The sequence below is a fragment of the Vipera berus genome (assembly GCF_964194415.1).
Source record: "Vipera berus genome assembly, chromosome: 1".
Classification (NCBI taxonomy): domain Eukaryota; kingdom Metazoa; phylum Chordata; class Lepidosauria; order Squamata; family Viperidae; genus Vipera; species Vipera berus.
In genome coordinates, this window is record NC_138202.1 from 56,260,383 (window position 1) to 56,284,437 (window position 24,055).

Below are 24,055 nucleotides of genomic sequence, written 5' to 3' on the forward strand. Positions count from 1 at the left end.
AAACGCGCCTACTATACTGTCACCATCTTTAAAACAAAAGAGGAGAAATACCAGGAAGTCCCGGGAAGATTCATCGTATTCATAATACCCGGTGCAGGGAAAATAATAGCAACTACTTTTGCGCATGCGTTCAAGGCCGGGAGGTCGGGTGGTGACGTTTTAACTGACTTATCTAGGGCCAGGGGTAGGCAACCTCGGCTCTTTTATGACTCGTGGACTTCAACTCCCAGAATTCTTCTGATAGGCGTAGTAAGAAAGATAATCGAGGCGCGCTTGCGCGGTACTTTCAATCAGGTAAGGATGGATTTCCCGGAGGCTCGTCAAGCGGTGTTGAGCGTGATAAAAGGTGTGCGCGCGGGGGAGCTTCCTCGCCTGCTACACTGGCTGAGAACATCTAGTAAGCCCAGTTTCTTCTTAGACCTCGTATCTCCAACACTTGAGATAGTATAACGTGGGGTCGCCAGCCAGTTACGTGTACTCTTTTCTAGGATGCGCCTTTCCATTTTTCTCCCCCATTTTTTCGCTGTGTTGTATACACGGAGCGTTTGTTTGTTTTATACTTCACTTATCTGCCCCTTTTTATCGTGACTTTTATTGACTCTGTTATGGGACTGTTGACTTGGGGAAACTGCATGTGGAATCCGGGTTTAGTTTATCACACCAAACATGCTGAATCAGATTAATTGGTCATTTGGTCCAATTATTGTATTGTATTGTATTCCTCAGTGACTGGGAAATCCAGAAGAAAGATATGGCATCCTATATTGCTCTCCAGTAAGAATACATGAAAGGTGTGCTGCCTCTGAAATTCCGTTTGATACAGGCATTATGATGGGTTGCCTTTAAGACTAATAGGACACACGTGTCCCACTGGCTTCACTTTGCACCTGGTTGCTTGGTATAAAATTTGTTCTCTCCGTATGGCCTTTGCTATATCTCCCAGCAAAAAAAATAAAATTAAATTAAAAATGTATTAAGACAATTGCTTATGTTACAGTCTTTGGACATCACTGAACATTCGCTAGATTACCATTTGGGGGCATTGTTGGTAGTGAATTTGAATGGTTTGAATGTTTTCTATTTTTTATTTTGCAATATTGTGTAATGGATTTTTATCCCAGGAATGGTGTCTCTTAAGGATCAATCTTGGACACTATTTTGTTTTTGTTGTTCTGTGGGATGCTCTAGATTCCTTATCAACATTTCCAGCATCATCATTATGCTGACAAGTCTACCAGTCTTTTCTGATCCTTATTGGCAAAGCATGATCAGCTGTAAAAAAAAACATTTTATCAACATTTCCTCTTAAATACCCTTTTACTGCCTAATGCTGAATATGGATAAAACTGAGACTGTCCTGTTTTGGCTCAATTGTCATTCCAGTCCATTACTGAGTCTTCCCCTGTTTGTTTTCAGGGATGCTGCATTGCCCCCAGTTTATTCTTTAAGGCCTTGCATTCTTGATGGATAACCACTGACTTCATGCCTGTTTACTGATAGTACAGCTAGTTCTATTAATTTTCTTTTGATGAATGTTTGTAGAATCTGCATTTCTTGGAATCCATGCATTCAGCAGCCGTGTTAAATAAGGCTATTGCCTTGAGTTTCACATGATCATTGCAAAATCTGATTTCCCTGTTTTTTGCAGATGACTTTGATGAATTTACATGCAACAATGATGATACCATTCTCAGAAGTATTGCTGAAGATATTCAACATCGTTTGCCTGTTGGAGCAGTGCTCAATTCAGAGCATAATGCACTTCAAAAAGTAGGTTTTGCTATTCAACCTTCCCATAAACATTGACAAGTGGTTTTTAAATAGAGTTTTCTATAAAGCCATCAACACTTATGGCTTTGTTGGCCTTTTTGTTGATGTATTCCAACACAAGGCAGAACATAGATTAAGTCTTAAAGTAGACATTTGTGCAGCAATATCTCTACGAGTTATTCATTATAATTATACCAAGATTATTTTTAAATTAAAATGTAAAACAGTCTTTTGATTGGCCTTATCTTTAAAGTTCCGTGTTCTTCATTGGTAAAATAGAAGTATCAATGTGTTGCTTGTAATTAGATACTATATTGGTTCAATTGTATTGTTCAATTTTAGAATAAGGTGTTAGAATGTATACTGTATGTCTCCGTAGATTTGGACGTATTCCAATACATAATGGAATGCTCAGCTGATTGCCTTTATTCCAGGGATAGTCTCACCATTAGCTAATGTAAAGCAGTCTTCTCAATTGGGGTGATATTGGGATGCAGCAAGAAGGTCTTGGAGGAGAAAGCTATGTCCCACATCCTCCCCTTGAAGTTAGTCTGCTGCCTCAAGGTACATGAACAGTTAGGAGCAGCATCTTTTTCTTTTGTTCAAGCAAGAACATTCTTTGCTAGCCCTTGTCTGCCCACTGAATCAGCATTATATGGCTAAATCTGGTGAACATCTGGATTCTACTAAAGTGGAAAATAGACTGTTGTTTCCTATAGATGAATATGTGATATTTTTTTACTTTGCTTGTATAGAAGTGTCTGAATTTTCTTATAGAAAACTGGATTGGAAGCTGTTAATTTCCATCAACAAATCTCTCATTGGTATGATGAATAAGTAGTAGTTTGCTGTCAATTGAAAACACCACAGGCAAATTAGTGTGGGAAATTCTGTTTCTTGGATTCTTTTGATATAAAAGGGAGGAGGATTCACTTTTTCACGAAGAGAGGACTGATAGCTATCAGGTATCTTTTCCGCTTCAGAATCGGCTCTTAGAAATGTTCATCCTTTAAGGCAGGGGTGTCAAACTGCCGGCCCGCAGGCTGGACGAGTCATGCAGAAGTTGCACCCACCCCATTGCCGGCAATGGCAAAATGTCCCGATACGTTGCGCGATGTCACGTGACGTCGCGAGTTTGACACGTCTGCTTTAAGGTTATCAGGAGCTATTTTGAACTGGAAGAAAAGCTATGGCTCTATGCACAACTGTGATGATCCATGTAAGCCACAGGATGAAATATCTCTTTACCTATGAAAAATTCCCAAGTATTAGAGTAGATCTTTTTAATTTGATTTTATGGTATTCTTTTGTACCTTTATGGTGCTTAATTTTTCCATTTCATCTCTGTGCATTTATGATTGTGAACTACTAGAGTCATTCAGATATGATGGATTATAATTTTTATAATGTGAAATGTATGATGATTATCAATGGCATATAAGCTGTGAGAGAAAATGTCACAAATATATATCAAGTGTGATTTTTTTTCTTTAGCTTCATGAACAGACAGTCCCTACCATTCATGTTGATGCTTTCCTTTATGATGATGATTGTATTGACTCTTTATGTGAAGAAGGAAAGATGAGCAGAAATTATTGTCTAGCATGTGGCTCTCATCAGACAGCACCATTAGGTAATCAGTTATGAATTGTACTTTTTTACCGAACTACAGCACTGACCTGTGTATTCCTCTGCTGTACATCAGGTTGATCATTTTGGGCTGGAGTTTGTGGGTACCTATATAATATAAATATTAATATGCATGCTTGCTACTCTGAAATGTGGGCATTCCCAAAGAATATTAGATTCTCAGTGAGATTCTGTTTAACCATTTTTATTCCACCTTCACAGACCAGCTAAATTTGAGTTCAGAAATGTGTATAAAAATAGCTAAAATAAATTAAAAGCAAAACAATTCCTCTAGTACATTTACAGTTTGCAAAGTGCCTAATTGGTTTGGCTTTGAAAATTAATCTTATTTGATCCACAGATTACGTTATTTTTTATTTTTGGGTTACTGCCTTGGATTACTTTTAGAGTAATAAATTTGGGATAAAATCTAATAAAGACATCTGCACATTTATAGGATGTGAAGTTATACATTCAGAAACCTTTATATATGTACTGCATAACCTTTTGCTTGAGCATTACTGTTTTAATACTTGCAAATTGTCAGTACCAGCACCAAAATTAAAAAAAATAAAAACTTCAGAAACCATTAGTATTATATTCATATATTTTTATATTTCAGATTTAAATAAAAGTCTTATCAGTTCAAAGTATTTCACATTCAAATATTATGTAATAGAGTATATATTAAAATCATAAGCACTTTGAAAATTATTTAGAAGAACTGTTTTGGATCTGACTTGAATTCAGCTTGGGCAAAAGTCTCCACTTTTATTAAAACAGAACATCTTTCTTCAGGCTTTCACATAAGCCTGAAAAGAAATTGCATCCGCTTTAAGGACGCGGTGGCTCAGTGGGTTAGGACGCTGAGCTTGTCGATCAGAAGGTTGGCAGTTTGGCGGGTCGAATCACGAGTGCCGCGTAGCAGAGTGAGCGCCTGTTACTCGTCCCAGCTTCTGCCAACCTAGCACTTTGAAAGCACGTAAAAATGCAAGTAGAAAAATAGGGACCACTACGGTGGGAAGGTAACAGTGTTCCGTGCACCTTTGGTGTCTAGTCATGCCGGCCACATGACCACGGAGACGTCCTCGGACAAGCGCTGGCTCTTCAGCCCCTAGAGTCGGAAACGACTAGCACGCATGTGCGGGGGAACCTTTACCTTTTACCTAAGGAGACAACTCTCTAAATCTGATGCAACTTTTTAAGGTTTTGAATGGAAAAAAAACTGCTTTCATAAACAGCAGAAAAATATAGTGCTTATTTGAGATCCGAAAAACCTTTCCCAAATTATTTTCAGATATCTTTTTTCAGGATGATTATGAATCAAGGAATTGTGATGATGATAATCTATTTTCAAATGTCCAAATGACAGATTAATTAGTTTTCAGAGTGGTTAGACATAAACACCTTTGCAATCTGGAATATGTTTCAAAGTCAGCATGCTAAATTTTGTTGTTATGCTCACTTAATACAATGCAAGGAGGAAAAAAAATAGAATCCAGGCTTTGCCATCAGCATGATAGTCCCCCAAACAGAATAAGCACAGATGAAAATGCTGTCTTTGCAAGATTCTAGCTTCTCAAAGAACCACATTCATAATGTATTCCATTTAAATGCATATAGATTCTGTTCAGTTTTCAACTGTATATATGAGGCTGGTAGATGCTAAACAGAGCCAGATACTAGATATGGCAAATCCACCTCAGAAGGTCATATGGAGCCATTGCTTTTTTAAAATCACAGCAGAAATGTTTAATATCAAAATAGGCTTGGCAATATTTTTATCACTGCCCCAAATTGAAAATGAGAAGTTTCTTCAGAAAGTTTTGTTTTAATCCAAGTTCTCATAATCTTGTATTTCATGCCGAATGCTAACCATGGCTGCAATGTGCTTTGTTTTATTGTTGTTTCCCAGAATTCATTTCTCATTCCTTTTCCCTCATGGAACTGAAGTTCCTGTACCAGAAAGTACTGCCTGACCTGACAGGGAAGGTTCTGGTTGACGTGGGCTCCAGGCTTGGAGCAGTCCTGTTTGGGGTAAAAGCTGCACCAGAAATTGATTGACAGTGTGTTGTTGTTGTTGTTTTTCTCTCTCTCCTTCTGCTGGTAGTTACTGTGCTGTATAATGTTATTTAAGCAAGTTTCTGGTTGGTTATTTTTTGGACCTGAATTTGCTATTGATTTGCTGGGTTTCTTACATATTTTATTATTTTGACATTTGATTATTGACATTATTCAATTTGAATATAACTTTTAGAATGCAAAAATTGGGGCATATATCCTTTATTACAGGAACCAGCATATTATGGTCACAGTATAATTAAAGACATGAATAGCCTCAGAAATAACAGGCTGTAGCCATCAAGCTCTAACCTTGAAAAGGAAGGATGCTGGCATTATCCTTTACATGCTTTTAGAATTAACTAATCCTTTGTGCAATGGTGATATACCTGCTCTTGGCTTAAGAAACTAATTTTAGCAAGTAGATGCAGAATCAGCCTTCACAACATTTATCCCAAAATAGTATAATTATTGTTTACATTGTTCAGAAGTTATAACCTGGAAGACAGATGCAAAAAAATATTTATTTTTAAAATTGATATTTTAATCAGAATGTAGAATTCTATATAGCTATGGCAACTTGCCAGGTTTTATTTGAAGAAGCCAGTTTAAAACTAAGTCTTTTTCAAGCTGAGTTTGATTTCTCTTCACTTTGTAAATACGTTAATGCAGTCTTCCCAGAAGCTACAGAGAAGTAGCTTGTAGTTGCAGCCTTCTGTGATGTTTCCTCTCCACCCCCCCTCCCCCGCCACCTCAGTTTTCCAGCCTAGCATAGACCCCTGCTATTCCTTGGAGTCCCAACATTTTAATAACAGTTTATAAAATTTACATGCCACTGGACTCCCAGTGGTTATGCTTAATTCTGCTGAAAATTATTTTGAAAAATATGTAGTTTTTATTGAGACAGAAATATAAAATTACTAAATGCATGAATAATATTAATAGTGCCTAATTACTTTTATTTAAATTGTAAAGTCAATTCAGTTAAACCAATTGGTCTGTCCAGAATGTATCTTCTTTTTAAGGTCTGGCTCCAACAAAGCATTCAAAAGCTTGATATTGCTTTTGTTCCCCCAAAATTAAGCATTTCCTGGGGTGCCATGTGAGCATGTATTTAGTATAGTCATCTGTAATAGGGTCTGTACACATTTTGAAGGCAAATTCAGATGCATACTACGGTTCAACTCTGTATTCCAATCCAGTTTAGAAACATCTTAACATTTTTTCTACTTTTTATTTATAGGCCTACTATTATAGTTCAGCATCCAAAATCTACGGAGTTGAAATGAATGGAGACTTTTGCCAGTTGCAGGAAGCTATCATTTCAAAATATCAACTTGATGACAGAATAAAGGTAAAACAACCCATTTAATTGCTTGGTTTATGTATAGAAGGGATGCAAGTTAGCATATGACTGAAAGTCAGCTGAGTTTCATTTGTATATAATTATTTTCTACTGTGAAAAGAAATAATAAAGTTTTTATAGGTTTAATGTTGAAGAAATCTTGTAGCAGTCCAAATCTTTTGTCTACCTAAGTTTTTGTAAGGACATTTCCTGTACAGTAAAGAAAACATCCAGCATTTTTCTAATTCACATGTGTTACACTTCCCATGGAGGAATTTGCACAAGCACTCAAGGAAACTCTCCCAGGCCCAGCTGAAGCAAATGCATCTGAACAATGGGAATATTTCAAGAACGCTGTTTATAACACCGCCTTGTCAGTATTTGGTAAAGAGATCAGAAAGACAGCAGATTGGTTTGAAGCCCATTCGGAGGAGCTGACGGCCATCGAGGAAAAGAGGAGAGCTCTAATTGCATATAAAGCCTGTTCCAGTGAGCGCAACCTACAGGTTCTGCTAGCTGCTCGTAGCAAAGTCAAACAGACCGCCAGGAGATGTGCTAACGACTATTGGCTGCAGCTTTGTTCTCGGATCCAGATAGCAGCTGACACAGGCAACATCAAGGGGATGTATGATGGCATCAAGCAGGCCTTAGGTCCAACACAGAAGAAATCTGCCCCTCTGAAGTCTGCTACAGGCAAGGTTATCCAGGACGGAGCACAGCAGATGGCACGCTGGGTGCAGCATTACTCTGAGTTACATTCCAGAGAAAATGGGATAACTGAAGAAGCATTAAATAATATTGAGTGCCTGCCTGTCTTGGAGGAGCTTGACAGTGAACCAACTTGCCTCTGGCAAGGCACCCAGGAAAGATAACATCCCTGCTGAAATTCTGAAGTGCTGCAAAGAGAACATCCATACCGAACTGCATGAAATCTTCTGTCTTGCTTGGAGGGAAGGTGGAGTGCCACAGGACATGAAGAATGCAAATATCATCACACTGTATAAGAACAAAGGCGACAGGGGTGACTGTAACAAGTATCGTGGCATCTCTCTTCTCAGTGTTGTAGGGAAGCTGCTTGCCCGTATCGTACTGAAGAAGCTCCAGGTGCTTGCAGAGTCTACCCAGAATCACAGTGTGGATTCCGAGCCAACAGGTCCACTACTGACATGGTATTTTCCCTTAGACGGTTGCAGGAAAAATGCAGGGAACAAAGACAGCCACTTTTCGTAGCCTTCATAGATCTTACGAAGGCTTTTGACTTGGTTAGTAGGGACAGCCTTTATAAAATTCTCCCCAAGATTGGATGTCCATCTCAGCTCCTTAACATCATCAGGTCCTTTCATGAGGAAATGAAGGGCACTGTAGTTTTTGATGGCTTAACATCAGATTCCTTTGACATTCGAAGTGGAGTGAAGCAGGGCTACGTGCTTGCGCCAAATTTATTCGGTATCTTTTTTGCTGTCATGCTGAAACACGCTTTTGAAACTGTAACAGAGGGTATTTATCTCCGGACCAGATCAGATGGAAAACTCTTTAATCTCTCTAAATTGAGAGCAAAGTCTAAAGTCCAGCTGAAATGCCTACGGGATTTCCTCTTCGCTGACGATGTTGCCATTACTGCTCACTGTGCCGAAGACCGTCAACAACTTATGGACTGCTTTAGCAAGGCCTGCCAAGACTTTGGACTAACAATCAGCCTGAAAAAAACACAAGTCATGGGTGACGACGTGGATTCACCTCCCTGCGTTACAATCTCTGCACAAGAACTGGAGGTCGTCCATGACTTTGTGTACCTCGGCTCAACTATCTCTGACACTCTCTCTTTAGATACTGAGCTGAATAAACGTATTGGTAAAGCGGCCACCACATTTTCCAGACTTACAAAGAGAGTATGGCTTAATAAGAAGCTGACAGAACATACAAAGATCCAGGCCTATAGAGCCTGCGTCTTGAGCATACTCTTGTACTGTAGTGAGTCTTGGACCCTTTATGCACGGCAGGAGAGAAAGCTGAATACCTTCCATATGCACTGTCTCCGATGTATTTTTGGCATCACCTGGCCTGACAAAGTTCCAAATAGCGCAGTCCTGGAACGTGCTGGAATCTCTAGCATCTATACACTATTGAAACAGTGATGTCTATGCTGGCTTGGGCATGTCGTGAGAATGGCTGATGATCGGATTCCGAAAGATCTTCTCTATGGAGAACTAGTGCAGGGAAAGCGCTTCAGAGAGAGACCAGAGCTGCGATATAAGGATAGCTGCAAGAGGGATCTAAAGGCCTTGGGAATGGACATTAACAGCTGGGAAACCTTGACCTCTGATCGTTCAGCCTGGAGGCTAAAGACGCAGCATGGCCTCCAATTCGAAGAGACACATGTGCGGCAGGCTGAGGCAAAGGCAGTCCTGGAACCAGCAAAACCTGTGGGCTGGATAGGGGACAGATTGCATCTGCCCTCAGTGTGGAAGGGACTGCCAATCTCGAATTGGCCTTTTTAGCCACACCAGATGCTGCTTTGGGACCTCTTTCGAGAGCACGATATCATAGTCTCTTGAGACTGAAGGATGCCAATGAATGAATGACACTTCCCATGTATTAGCTTATTATCATTCTGTAATTCTGTAAGGAAGCAAGTTTCCACATTATTGTACATTCTTACATCAGTGTTACAGCTGTGGAATTGAGGCGAAATTGAAGTCAAGAATGAACAACTTCCTTAATATTCATGGCCAAAATGAGAAATTTCTGATTCCTACCTAAATTCTTATCTACAATTTGATACTATCTCATATGAATATAGAAGTACAGATTTTGATATTTTGCAATAACTTTAATCGTACAGTCTTCCTTAATGAGCACAATATTTGACCATCCACCGTTAAGAGAATATGTTGGGTTGAGACAGTGCTGGAGATCCAAGCTCAGCAAGTCATTGTATTGTACTCTTGAAGTGCTTTGTGGTATATGCATTGTACTAGAAGGAATGCCAAGTAATGAAATAGCAGTAGGTTCCATTTTAAGCAGTGTTCATAATCTGATTATTTTAGATGCAGAGTACAGGCTTAGTTCAGCTACTTAAGGAGGAGACAGGAAGTTCCCTCATCACTTCAACCCACAGACTACTAAGCACAGGCCAACTGAGAGACACTGGGTGTGTGTGTATATACAGACCCTTCCTCTTATCTGTGTCTTAACATTTCCCTTAATGACAAAACATTCCTAAGTTAAAAAAACAGGGAGACTCCAACAAGCAGACTTCATTTCTCTGTTCACCTTCAGTTCTATTTCCTACTTATGGCACTGTGTTTCTCACGGCTTGCTTACTACATAATTTTTAATTTCTTTATAATACAATAATAAGATTAATGGCAACCTGCGATATTGGAACAATTATTTTCTAATGGATTGATCAAGAGATGAGTCACATGTAATGATGCAAGACTAAAGGGTCAGAACTAGATGGTTTTCCTTGATCTACACGTTTTTTAAACGATCTTAAATATTATTACATGGTTTTTCATTTAAACCTCTGTAAAATCATTTCCCTTTAGGTGATTAATGCAGATATTTGTACTCAAGCTTCACTTCTTCAAAATGCAGACATTGTTGTAATGAATAATGTCTTTGAATATTTCCTTGACAGATCGGAACAGGCTAGGTAAGTTTTCTTTGTTCTGGAAATCTCTAGAAACTAGAAATACTTAACACCCAACCAACTATTCATGTTATAGTTCTTTAAAAGCCAATATATAAAAATATAAATTGTGAAAACTGATTTATCTTTCTTTGTGCTTTATTGGGATGTAAAAACATTCAAAATAAAGACAGCTAAATAAAAATATCATTTCCCTCTTGCTAAGGCTAAAATCAGATACACTTGTGCCAAATCCAATTATTTTATTTATTATTTATTAAATTTCTATGCCACCCATCTCCCTACCAAGTGACTAGTTTGGGCAAAATGAAAATCTGTCTAAAATCAGCTTGCCATTTTAAGTACATTTTGAAACCATTCTCATACTTGATGGACCTCAACAATAGGAAACATGATTTTCATGCTGTGGTTGGTTGTAGTGTAATTTGTGTAAGGTTACCTTTTGGTTCAATGTGCTTGATTTATTTTATTTGTTTTAATATACAAAAATAAATCTTTTAAAAGATACCAAACAGAAAAGAAGAAAATGAGAAATGTGTGATTTTTTTTAAAAAATGATTAAAACTAGATTCTTCAAAATGTTATAGTCAAATGAGAAATGTGAAAATATAAAAGAAAATTATTTTGTTTTTCTTATACTTTTTCCAGGCTGTCACATATATCAAGAGAAAAACACAGTTTTTCCTCTGAGTTTTTGTTCCAGTTTTTCATATTCCTACTAAATGCTAAGTTAGTGATCAGATAAGACTATAGCTTACAAGAATTGTGACTTCTCCCATTGTCACCCACTTTGCACTATGAAATCATAGTTCTGAATAAAACCTTTAAAGGTTATTCCAAATATTCTGCAAAATAATGTGCCATATCTAACATTACACGAGCTGCATCTGCTTGCTCTGTTGTCACTCCCAGAGCTGATGGAGTGCCACCAAAGATCCCCCATTCCTGCAAAACGTATCTGTATATGGAGAAAGAAGAATTTGATATCAAATGCTGCCCGTAAGTGGAATGACACAGTAGGATAGAATCCTATATCTTTACCAATCAGAAAGATCCCCCTTTCTTTATCACCACAAAGTGCTTGTCATAATTTCGTATTATAAAGTAAATCTGTAGATTTGTAAGAAAATAGAATCCAGTACGAGCTCAACTTGATCCTATTGTTCTCAGTATGATATTCTAGCAGGCCAAGTTACTTTTCCTATATTACTCAGCCTGTATAGGTCTTTTCTTTTTTATGTAGCTCAAGCAGAATCATCGAAACATTTAGAAGCTACCCAGCTCCCTCATAGATCAACTCTTGGGTGGCATCTTAGTGTTTCATATAATAGAAATTTTGGAGGAGCTGCTTTTCTAATAAATTTACTTTGTTTTACTCCTAGAGCATGGACAAACATAAGTCAAAATATAAGAAAGCCAGGGTCTCTATTAGTGACTGTCCCAAACCTTGAAAAGTCTCTCTCAGAGCTTCAGGTAAAGAGCTATTTTTCAAACTATTTACATGGCAAGATTTTCCTTGGTGGGTGTTTTAGGTAAATCATGGATTTATTATAGTTGCTAAATCTCTTGGAGGTGACTACATTATAATGAACTTAGGAAATAGATCATGGAAGATGGCTTTGTGATTGTGCCATTTGATTTAATCTTTCACATGTTTGCAATTCACTAAACCAGGGTGTCAAACTTGCAACGTCACGTGATGTGTCACGATGTATCGCAAGTTTTTTGCCATTGCCGGTTTCGCTATGACGCATCTGACCCACGGGCCGGCAGTTTGACACCCCTGCACTAAACAATTTCAGGAGGGAGAAAAATGAAAAGAGCAATCTTTTTCCACTCTCCATAAATCTCAAGCTTTAATTGGTAGGAAAATCAAAAAAATATTTTATCAGGATTGGGAAAAGCACATTTCTAAAACTTTCTAAAATCTTCCTCCTGAAACTTAAGTCATCCCAGAAAGCTGAAACATCATTTTAAAAAATATTATTCTGTATGATTAGAATATGTTTCTAAATGTTATGGGAAATCTCACTTGTATTTTCTTCTCCTTCCTTTTGATTTACCTATACAGAAACAGCATCACTGTAAGATATAGAAATATATTTACGTCTGCTATGTAGGTATTGCCTAGTCTCATTTCACAAAAAATCAGATGTTAAAAATGTTCTCATTTTTTGATATTATTTTTAGATGTTATTAGATGTTACTTTGCTTACCTACCTTCAGCAGTTCTGAGATGTATATTATTTTATGTGTTGTAGTGAATTGTTTTAATTTCTTTTCAGGTGGACATTCAGCTCAGCCAGTGGGTAGAAGCAGTACCAGTGCAATATGATGAATTCTTAGAAGATGCTGATAGAGAAGCACTTGAACAAATTTACCTGTACAGAATTCTATAGCATACAAAATATGTACATTTGCATCCAGTGCTTTTCAAATAACATTTTAAAGAAAGATACAGTGTTGCAGTTTGCTGAACTTTATGTGTCAAGATCTGCCTTTGAAAATAATATGGAAAATCAAAGATGCATTTTTGGTTAAATAAACATGAAGCCATTAAAAAAAAGAATCTCTTTTATTTCTAGCGAGGGTTGCTAGTTAAAGAACTGGAAATGCATTTGCCATAATTTACAACATATTGTTCCTTCTCTGGACTAGTTTCGTTTATATTTTTTCTTGGCACTTAAACATGTGGTACATAGCTCATACAATTGTTCCAGGACTTATTTCATGGCTACATGAGATACATGTTTTCTGTACGGCGTGCCTCTTTGATTAATTTCTTAACTTGCAAGAAGAGATGACATTACTTTAAAACTGCAAATTATTGGTGGTTACTTAAATTATCTTGATGGCACTGTGTATATGTCCTCTTCTTAGAAAGAGGGAAGAGGGGCTAAGAGGAATCCGTTTATGTGCAATACAATGTGCCCTGCATGGGAAAGAAAATAATAAATACTATCCATAGAAAATTAATAAAGCAGTAATTATTTGGTTATTTTTTCTGAAAAAAACCCACAGAAGTAATCCAGCTCACTTATTCTCATTTCAATTTTCTTTTAAATCACTCAGTCATATAGAGTAGAACAAATTGTCCTGTAATCTCCTGAGTGCCATTATTTCCCATCTCCACTATCCGATTGCCAATTTAGTGATTGGGTTTCTTCTGTATTATTACTGATACTGCAGAAGCCTGAAAAACAGTTGTAGCATCTTTTGCTCCTTTAATCAAATGCTGGCTCAAACTGGATAGAAGATACTTTGTTTGAGGAGAGGTAGCACTGATGATGTTACCTAGTTTGGGTAACGAAATGTATGCAAGAAAACAATCAAGTTCAGAGAGCATCAAAGACCCCTCATTTCTACCCTGAGCTACAAATATTCTCTCTTAATACATTTCTTTCCCTAGCCTACCAGAAAAAAACACGTTGCTAGTCAGAAATAGTTTCTACGGCTTTTCTACTAGCAGTTTACTTGAAATCCAGACTGGAAGAAAAAGGCAAGCTCTTCTTGAACAGAAATAGTCCCAACTTACAACCACAATTGGGACCAGAATTTCCACTGCTAAGCAAGGTGGCTATTAAGTGACTCACTTGCAATTTTATTATCTTTTTGCCATTGTTGAGCAAATCACTGCAGTTAAGTGAATTTGGTAAATTAAGCAAAGCTGGTGTAAATTCAGATTTAAAGGGAATTTAGCAAACCATTTGGTAGAAAATCCTGATGCTAAGAATGTTATCTAAATTTATTAGCAAATCTATAATCAAGCAGGGCTTCTATTTTCACTATCATCACATAGAAAATTATTGAAACATTGCTCAGTGACTTTGTCATAAAATATGATTTTAAATGCAAGTATATATTTTCAATAGATTTTCTTCCTAGCATTTTCCTGCAAGTTCAGGGCCTGTTTATTTTTGGATCAGCCAAACGTGAGCAATTAGTTATGACAGGGATTAACTTACCAGCTTGTCACATTATGGGTTGACTGACTAGTTTCAAGTCATCCAGATGACTTTCGTGCTCAAAGCAGGACTTGAACTCATAGTCTCCTGATTTCAAGTCTAGTCTAACCACTAGACCACACTGGATGTCCATTGCCAATAATAACTGAATTGTAACTTGCCCCGTCATTCCTTGAGATGGTCAGCACAGAAAATAAGTAAGTAGGTAGGTAAATAAATTCTTCTAAATCCGGAAGGTTACAATTGTCCCTCCAGTTTGGCTTGACTAAAGTTGAACCAGCTATGAGCTCTGGAGAACTGTATCAGCAGCTCCTGGGGCAGTCTGAACTTTCTGAGTTGATGAAGGAAGAACATTCCTTGTTGTGCCTTTTTAATAATGGGTCTAATGTTAGGTGTCCATTTCAAATCCTGGGATATAGAACCCCAAACTTGCAGGAGTCTACTGTTGATACTGCATTGTCTAATATGGTAAGAAGAGGACAGCTCCTCCTAAAATCCACTCTCATCTCTACAGTTTTAAGTGTGTTCAGCTCCAGATTGTTCTGGCTGCACCACAAGGCCAGTTGTTCAACCTCCTGTCTACATGCAGACTCATCACCATCTTGAATGAGACCAATGACTGTTGTATTATCAGGATAGGTTTTTATTCGTCTTTTGTAATATACATTCTTTAAGAAATGACAAATGTATTGATAAATGAAACCAACAGTCCATATTTTTATTATCCATTGCATAAAACAAAACTCATCCCAAATACTGTATAGTTTTATTTAATAGGTTGTACTGACATGTACTGTGCTTCAAGAGCTATTTATAAACTTATTAGAGTTACCACTAGATGGCATTCAGTAACTGGTTAATTTATAAAGGTAGCCCTAACCTTTGTTGATTTTTTGTCTCAATTAACTTGTTTCTGAGTAAACCCAAGCCTCCATTAAAGCAGGTACTAATCATTTGTGGAATATCCACCAATAAATATTGTACTTTATTGGCAAACCAGGGGTGGAAAGACAATTGTCCTTTAGTTTAACTATTAATACAAAGATATCAATTCATAGTGACAAATCCATGGAGAATAAAGCAATCAAAATATATCATTGACACATTCACACTTTGATTTAACCATTGTTAAATCAAATTAATTAAACTGGCTGGTTTACCTAATTGTCATAATCCATGGTTTGCCACCCTAAAGGCAGGGATCAACAACACATAAGCCCAAATCAAGCAAATCAATTATGGCTTAGCAAGATATATCTCTAGGGACGTGGTGGCTCAGTGGGTTACGACGCTGAGCTTGTCGATCAGAAGGTCGGCAGTTTGGCGGGTCGAATCCTGAGTGCCGCGTAACAGAGTGAGCGCCTTTTACTCATCCCAGCTTCTGCCAACCTAGCAGTTCGAAAGCACGTAAAAATGCAAGTAGAAAAATAGGGACCACTACGGTGGGAAGGTAACAGCGTTCCGTGCGCCTTTGGCGTCTAGTCATGCCGGCCACATGACCACGGAGACGTCCTCGGACAAGCGCTGGCTCTTTGGCTTTGAAACGGACATGAGCACCGGCCCCTAGAGTCGGAAACGACTAGCACGCATGTGCGGGGGAACCTTTACCTTTACTAAGATATATCTGTCAGGGGGATGTTATCACAAAGGTGCTATTACATTTGTGTCCTGTTTCTAGTTTTCCATTGTCAAGCAAAATAAGGCCAAAAATAAGAAAGGTGGAAGACTTATTGAAGTCATCAGGTTCATCCTCCTGGTAACAACAGAAATCAAATTGAAGCATCTCTGAATTGGCTCTCCAATCTTTTGGATAAAATTTCGTTACCTAATGAGGAGCTCATACAATCGAGATTTTGCTCTACTGTTACCTATTTTTGAAGTGTATCTTCCCCAAATTCCCTTTTAGGCCAAGTGCAATTCTCAGCTGAAGACATTTATGTAATCCTGTCATACCTGGTATGAAAAAAAATTTCACACTATATTCTTCAGAATGCTGGTATTCTGTGAAACAGTAATAAGTTTTTCAAATAGTAGAACAGTAATTAAGAGAAGCCTCCATCTTCCCTTCCAATGCATAAGCATAAATAAGTTTTGGAAATTAGAAATCACATTTTTAATTCATAAGATATGCCAGTAAAGACTAAAAGATGTCACACCAATGAACAATGCATCCTAACTCTCTTAGAATGCTCCTGAAATATACAGACAATATGTGTAAATTGCCCGTAGTATGTTGGTAGAAACCACCATAGAAAGTATTTCCTTAGCCAAGAAAATTTTTTTTAACAAGTCCATGGGAGATCTCATAATGCTCAGATCCAAACTGAACTAATGTTAACTATGAGGTGTAAAAATATGGATACTGAATGCAACAGTGTCAGTTACTTACCAGGCAGAGGTAGTTTCCATACTATAATCCACTTTTCTTATTGTATTTATACCCTGAATTACTTTTCCCAAAAAAATCTCTTTGCTCATCTAACTCTATGCCAGAAAACACTTTGTCGTAGTGTTATCTGAAGTAGGAAATTAGATTATTTCAGAAAAAATAAAATACTGTTTTATAACAAAAATATAGTTATATATTTTCTTATTTTATCTCCTTATTTATATTTCATCCCTCCCTTAAGGAACTGAAAGACAACATTGTAATCTCACAACATTTTTAGGAAGACAGACCAGGATCTCAATAGAACTACTTACAGAACCACAATGGAAAAACAAAGAAGATTGCACAATTCTAAAATCCATCTTCCTCATACCTATGGATTGGAGTATATTTGTAGGTATCAAGCTAAACAATGAATTATTACTACTATCTCAAATAAGATCAAATCAAACGGGGTGTACTCAACTGATGAATACATTTAACAAAATACAGTAATAAATCAAGACCCAAAAGTCTATGATTGTAACTTTTGACTAACAGCTCATTTACTTTAAAACCCACTGAAATGGCTGCTCTTTTTATGGTGATGCAGAGTGCTAATTCATTAACTAATTAATTTTTAGTTTTAAATTGCTAAAGGAAACATTCTATAATAGGCAATGCTATTATTCCAAGTTGCAAAGATACAGTAGCTTTCATTTGTTCCTATGTTCTTAAACAGGTTTTTATTTCTAGTGTTTCTGTCATAGCTTAATGACCAGTCTTTTTATAAACCTCATTGTGGAACTTACCTTATTTTTTACATCAATAAAAGTACTGAGTTCTAGAACCTAGCAGTAAAGAATAATTTTTGCAAATAGTGAAAAAATGATTGGGATACAAATGCTACTTTGGGAATAATAATGCCTATCAGTAGCAGCACAATAATAAATTCTATTTATGTATTTTTCAAATTCATATTTAATGATAAATAAAAATAAAGTTTATGAAGAAACCAATTTCCCCAAAAAATTCTACCTGGAAAAAGCTAAATAATTTAAATAAAATAATGAAATAATTTTAAACAAACTTTCTCATTTATTGGATGAGATCTAGAGGCTTAATCGCAAATTCAACAATACAGGATTTAGTAGCTAGTAAAAATGCTTAGAATAGTAGCCAGAATGTCTTAAATTAAGAGACATAGGTAACAGTCACATAAGATGATAAAATAGTTTTAGGTACCTATGTTAGTATTATTTAGAATATGTGAGTTTAGAAGACAGGTTATATATAATTATAGCACATATCTTGCAGAAAAAATATATAAAAATATCAATGGTTTTAAAACAGCTGTCCTTTGTATAATATTATTAGAAGTGGCTCAGTTTTAATTTTTGATAGTATTTTGATTAAACATACATCAAAGATATCTTTGTTATTCTTCACCTGTTAGCTCTTTCTACATAAGTATTAGAAATAAATACCAAGAATATTAAAAAGTTAATAGATAACCAGGAATGGGGGAGAGTGACTTTGGAGAGTGTGGCTGTTCTAATTGACATATTAAAATATTGCTATAAAATAATGAGTGTGAATTTAGTCATCATTAAGCCTGATGTAACTTTCCACTGAGACATGGTTTGCTTAGTGAACAGACCACTTGGATATATTTATATAAGATGTTGAACCAAGACTAGCAACCCACATCATCAAGGTTAGTGCAATGTGTTACCCAATGAATATAAAATTGAGAAAGTCCTACATGATTAAGGATAGTGATTCAGCAGATTAGGGACTTAGTCCTATTGTTAACTTTTTTAAAACAAAAATGTATTGATTTTAAAAGAAAAGAAACATGTACCATTTTAAGCATCCAAATATATTTTGCCACAAAACTAACAAGCCAACCTGATTCTTGGGTCTTAAGGTTAATGAATTGCGTATATTAAGTTAGGCCTCTTAAAAAGCCTCAACGCGTGGCCCGGATCTTTTGGGCTGTTAATTTAAAAATGGAGGATGAGCACTTCATCTTATTAATTAATAATGTAGCTCTCTGTCTTCCTGTGTGTCACAGGCTGGAAAGGCGGTGATCGGCCAATAATAATATAGGAGAAAGAAGTCGAAAGCTCCTCCCTGCTGCTCTTCCTCGTTGAGAGCTTAAGTAGATCAAAAACTTCCGTGGAGCCGGAAAAGAAACAGTAAAAGGATCGAGAAATAGAGAGAGAGAGAGAGAGAGAAAAGGGGTGAGCATCATTAATTATCAATCATAGTGGTGGTGGTGGGGGGGACAATCATATTACTAATCAGGTAGTAGAAGGTGGCACATCTGTCCCCGGAAGATCAATCTGCTCCAACAGACCGACCGGGGGGGAGTCTGCCAAAGGGCTCTCCCTCTTCGCGTCCTGACAGGAGGAAAGCTCGCCAAACCACCTCTCACCTGGAGGGGATCCCCCATTCAACAGCAAAAGGGAGGAGGGGGCAAGTTCTCAAATGAGCCGGGCAGGAAAGGCGACAAACGACCAAAGACCTCTTCCCGGGCGGCTTCGCGGGGGTTGGGAGGGGAAAGAGGTGCTTGGCCCAGGGTGCGCAGATTAGGAAGCGGACAAACCCCCCCCCTCCCCACACACACACACACACACACACACACAGACACACAGCCTTAGACGGCCGGCGTTGCTTTGGGGTGGGGGAATCCCCAGGTCGAAAGAGCACGTTGTGAGAACGAGGAGGAGGAGGAGGAGGAGGAGGGAGCCGCCGCCTGTTCGGCGTCATGGCCCCATTGTGAGGCGGCGCAGGGGAGGGGAAGCGGGGGAGGAAAGGAAGGATCCGCTCTGGCTCTCCCCCAGACGCGCGCACGCACCACAGAACTCGCTCAGACCCAGCAAGCCAGCAGCGTGTCAAAACGCTCACAAAAGAACCCGTCCGCGACTCTCCAGCAACGACCGCCGCAGCCGCCGCCGCTCGGGCTCTTGGCTTTTCTTTTACCGCCTTCCTCTCGCCTCTTTCTAGAAACAGGAGCCGGGGGATGCCGCTTCTACACCGAAAGCCCTTCGTGAGGGAGAAACCTCCGGCTGACCTCCGGCCCGACGAACACGTCTTCCACTGCAGGGTCACCAACGAGATCTTCAGGGACTACGAGTAAGAGACAACCCACCACCCCTTCCTCCCCCCCCTTCCTCCCGCAAACGGGCTGTGGCGGGCTGGTTTGAACGAGAAGCGCGCCTGCAAATGGCTGACACCCGGCCGGAGGAGGGAATCCCCTGTGAAGAAGCGGGGAAACCCCTTGAGCTCCTGTCTTCCCCGGGCGAGAGGGGAAAGGGGAGGGCTCTTTGGGCAGGAGGACCTCGCGCCTCTAACTGACCCGTCCTTTAGCTCAGCGTTTTCCAACCTTAGGAACTTGAAGATGCGTGGACTTCAACTCCCAGAATTCCCCAGCCAGCTATGCTGGCTGGGGAATTCTGGGAGTTGAAGTCCACGCATCTTCAAGTTCCTAAGGTTGGGAAACGCTGCTTTAGCTCCCCACCCCTCGCTACCCTTCCTCCTCAGGACGAGCGGGAAGACGGAAAGTTTGTTACTTCACTGGCCCGACCCTGGCTTTTGTGGGGATCCTGAACCCCCGTTGCGTGTTGGCGCGACTTGCACTAGGCCTTGGTGTATCTCTGGGCGCGCGCGCGCGCATTTGTGCTTTTGCTCCTGTTTGTGGAAGTAACACAACAAACTTGACTGAACTTGGGCGCGGGGAGAGAGAGAGAGAGAGAGAAGCAACGGCCAGCAGCCGGCGATGTAAGGCCGGATTTGGGTCGTGAGGGGCTGCTCGTAACCGCCTCATTGAGTATTGTTTTCCCACCAGCTGGCTGTCCGAAAAACAAACGTACAGCTGTCTCCGGCCCGTAAATGAATCTTTGTGGTCTTTAATGGCGCACCTTAGTGACCTCATTTTTATCCTTATTTTTATTTGATTAAAAAATAAAAATAAAAAAACCCCGAAAAACCCACACCCCAACTCATATGCCAAGTACCCATCTTTAAAGAATTACCACCCCCTTTGTTGCATTAGATATTTTTGGCAAGTTGCCATGATTATTTGCTCCTTGGAACTGGAGTTAGCACCTGTTTTGACAAGATAGTTGTTACAAGCCATTTTTTCCCCCTTAAGAATTTACAATATCTGACACACTTCAGTGAATACTTTAGGAAAATCTAAATAGCTTAATACTGTTTTTCAATAGTAGATGTTAAAAGTAGGTGTAATTTGTAATAATTTTATAATATTTATTCTAAATATTTAAAAAAAAGGTTTTCATTTTATTGACCTCGGGCTAACGCATAATGTATTGCCTCATTTTCTAAAAATCAAGCTTGTTAGATTAGTATTTCAGTATTTAAAATACTTTGAGAAGTCATTTTGAGAGTGAAAAGTTAATTTTAAGCTAAAGATATAAATATGACAAATACTGAGCATGTCCCTTGAATTTCAAGGTGCTGTTATTTTATGTCTTTCATTAAGGATAATGTAAATGGTAACAAAAGAACCCGCAGTTTTCATTGGTAACCATAAAGCATTGCCATAAAATGACCAAAATCTAAAATTATTGGGGGACAGAATTTCAGAAAATTATTCTGAATTATTAAATATTGTTTTTATTTATTTTATTTATTTTAATTCCATTTATATCCCGCCCTTCTCCGAAGACTCAGGGCGGCTTACAAGCTTAGCAGTAGCCTTCATTCTATGTATATGCCTGCTTATTAGGGCTTTCACACACCCCCTAAGCGGCATTATTACAAAGTCAGCTTAATTGCCCCCAACAATCTGGGTCCTCATTTTACCTACCTCGGAAGGATGGAAGGCTGAGTCAACCTTGAGCCTGGTGGGATGCGAACCTGCACTAATTGCAGGCAGCTGGTGTTACTTAAGGAGGCATTAGCCCACTGCTCCACCAAGGCTCTTTAAAAGCATTTTTTAAAGCATTTTCCCCATATAAGGCTTGTGAAATAATCTCTCTGCACTTAAGTCATCTATATATTAGCAAGTTTTATAAATAGTGTACTGGCTTATGTTTATATGTTAAATGAAACAATATAATTTATAACTAATGAAATTAGAATGCATTTGCTTTTTGGGAAAAGAACTTCAGTGGTAATTAAAATTTTTTTGTTTGCATTGGAGACTTGGCTGGCTGTGTCGCTATTAAAAGAAAAGGACCCCCAGAACTTGTTCAGTGTCTGCTGTTTCATGTGTAATAGATATCCATGCTTTTTCTTCAACATTAATAAAGTATTGGTAGACTATTTTTCTGCAGATTTGCCATAGGACTCGGAGCAGAGTATGTAATTAGCAATGTTGTTCATCCATTTAGATATGCTATCAAAAAAATTCCTTTAGGATTCATCTGAATCTGTTTGCGACTAAATATATATTAAAAAGAACATCTGTAGATAGATTACGAAGGATTCAGTTATTTTGTAAACATTGCTTGCTTAAACTTGTCCTACCCAGAGTTGTGTTACTGAGTTCAGCTGCATACACGTTTAATAAATAAATAAATTTTGCCATGTGAACTTTATAAGAAATGAAGCTTGATGAAGTAGCTGCAGAACATAAGGCTTCATTTTTCTTGTTTATAAAAAGGTTTAGTTAATGGGAAGAAAGTTGCCTTTAAGATTTAAACATGGATAAGTAATACCAACATGTATTTTGTAAAAACCTGGCTAAATGAAATAGCTAATATGAATGTTTCTCAGGGTTTTCTTTTAATTTAAGTTTTCCATATAATATTAGGTAGACTAATGGTTTAATAGTATACTTATTAACACAAATATATTCTATTCAACTGCTTTTAAATTTAGAATTATCAGAATAATCTGTTCTAAGAAATTAATAAATCCAGATTGTTCCTTAATAACTCTTGATTGGCTGCATAATAGTAATATGGTCTCTGTGCAAATGATATCATTATTCCTAAGTGTGTCTTATCCTAGCAGTTTTTTTCCCCTTTGGGCAAATTTGTCCCTATTCTGCATTACTGCAACATGCTAAATTTCTACTCTCTGTTGAATCATTCACATTTACTTTTAATAAGAAAGGATAAGATGATTCCCTATACTGTATAAATCAAATCATAATTTGTGAGTTTTATTTGGAAGGAAGGTTTTCATAATTGTAATAGCCAATTATGTTACAATTATGTTAGAAGGGAAAAATTTAAGAAGGCTTCTCCCCACCCCCATCCCCCAAGCTGACGACTTTCCAATGTTAGGTGAAAATGTTTCACTCCTAGGAGGCATTTAACCTGCTGTGGAGTTTTTGCTTTAATTCTCCTGGTTTATTTCTTTATGAATATAATTTTGCTTATATTTTCTGTATTTCTTACTGGTGATTTCTATGTTGATTATTTTTTTCTGGTAAAAAAAGGTTGCAGATAAATGAGTGAATTAACTAATGGAGATACGTGTGGGGAAAATACAGTAAAACTAGTAACCTTGGGAAAATGCTGGGCAGCATAAACAATTTAATAAATAAAAATAAAATTTGAACTAAATATACAAGACTCTTTGTGGGCCCTATATGTCATATGGCTATTCACTGAGTCAAGATTAATTGTTGAATGAGGAGGCATAATATGATAAGAATCTAATTTCATGTTCAGGCAAAATTGGAAGTTCAGAGAGTTAAAATTTTGATTAATTTCAAATTAATTATAAAGTAAAATTATGAAAATTGAAGGAAGTATTTCAAACATATCAATAAAAATACAGTGATTCTAAAACACTATTTTTGAAATCAGGCAATGCTTTCATTATTAACTGTTCAATTGAATGCAAATATTTCTTGATAATTGTTTGTAGATTTGTGTGTGTGTGTGTGTGTCTTTATAGGCAAAATAAGCTCATTTTCTGGCCAACTATTCCATGGTATTATTTGGTCTCCATCTTTTAGTGTTCTAAATCACTGAAATGTCCATATCATCAACACCTAATCAAATATTTTTGAAAAATTGTTAAGGGCTATTATGCCAATCAGGGAAATGGAAACATTTCAATATCCCATTTAATTTATTTTAGAAGTTTTAATAACAGTCCTCTCTGTGTCTCCGCTCACCCCACCCCATGTGAAATATTCTCATTTGCTCATTTGCTTTCAAGGAAGAGGAACCTTTAAAGGTAAATTTATAAAAGGAAGAAGCCAGCAAGAAAAATGTTTTTGGGGAGGTAGAAAAAATATTAGAATAAAAGTGTTGTTGAATTACTTTTAATTA

The 24,055-nt window shown here is 37.7% G+C and overlaps 2 protein-coding genes across 10 annotated transcripts in view; both read left to right on the forward strand.

Moving 5' to 3' along the window:
- The first annotated feature begins 163 nt into the window (after positions 1-163).
- LOC308660187 (uncharacterized protein) lies at positions 164-13,430 on the forward strand. 5 transcript variants are annotated; one of them, XM_081314422.1, is made up of 9 exons: positions 164-294; positions 1,649-1,770; positions 2,150-2,334; positions 3,265-3,403; positions 5,315-5,436; positions 6,704-6,814; positions 10,357-10,463; positions 11,843-11,933; positions 12,746-13,430. In XM_081314422.1, exons 3-9 carry the CDS (start codon positions 2,293-2,295, stop codon positions 12,857-12,859), a joined length of 726 nt encoding a protein of 241 aa, XP_081170548.1. In that variant the 5' UTR covers positions 164-294; positions 1,649-1,770; positions 2,150-2,292; the 3' UTR covers positions 12,860-13,430. The 5 variants fall into 5 exon arrangements, with proteins under 5 accessions (XP_081170548.1, XP_081170547.1, XP_081170546.1 ...); XM_081314421.1 differs by having other exon boundaries at positions 285-397; XM_081314420.1 differs by lacking the exon at positions 2,150-2,334 and adding an exon at positions 12,532-12,576 and having other exon boundaries at positions 291-397; positions 12,746-12,865.
- A 5,360-nt stretch (positions 13,431-18,790) lies between these two features.
- BAZ1A (bromodomain adjacent to zinc finger domain 1A) overlaps positions 18,791-24,055 on the forward strand; it is a 52,914-nt gene continuing 47,649 nt past the window's right edge. For 2 of the 5 annotated variants that reach the window (XM_081332143.1, XM_081332146.1), the window contains exon 1: positions 19,654-19,934. In XM_081332143.1, the coding sequence (XP_081188269.1) occupies positions 19,822-19,934 (113 nt within the window). In that variant the 5' untranslated portion in view covers positions 19,654-19,821. Of the gene's footprint in view, positions 19,040-19,653; positions 19,935-24,055 lie in introns of those variants that run through there. The other 3 variants (XM_081332144.1, XM_081332145.1, XM_081332147.1) reach the window with 3 other exon arrangements.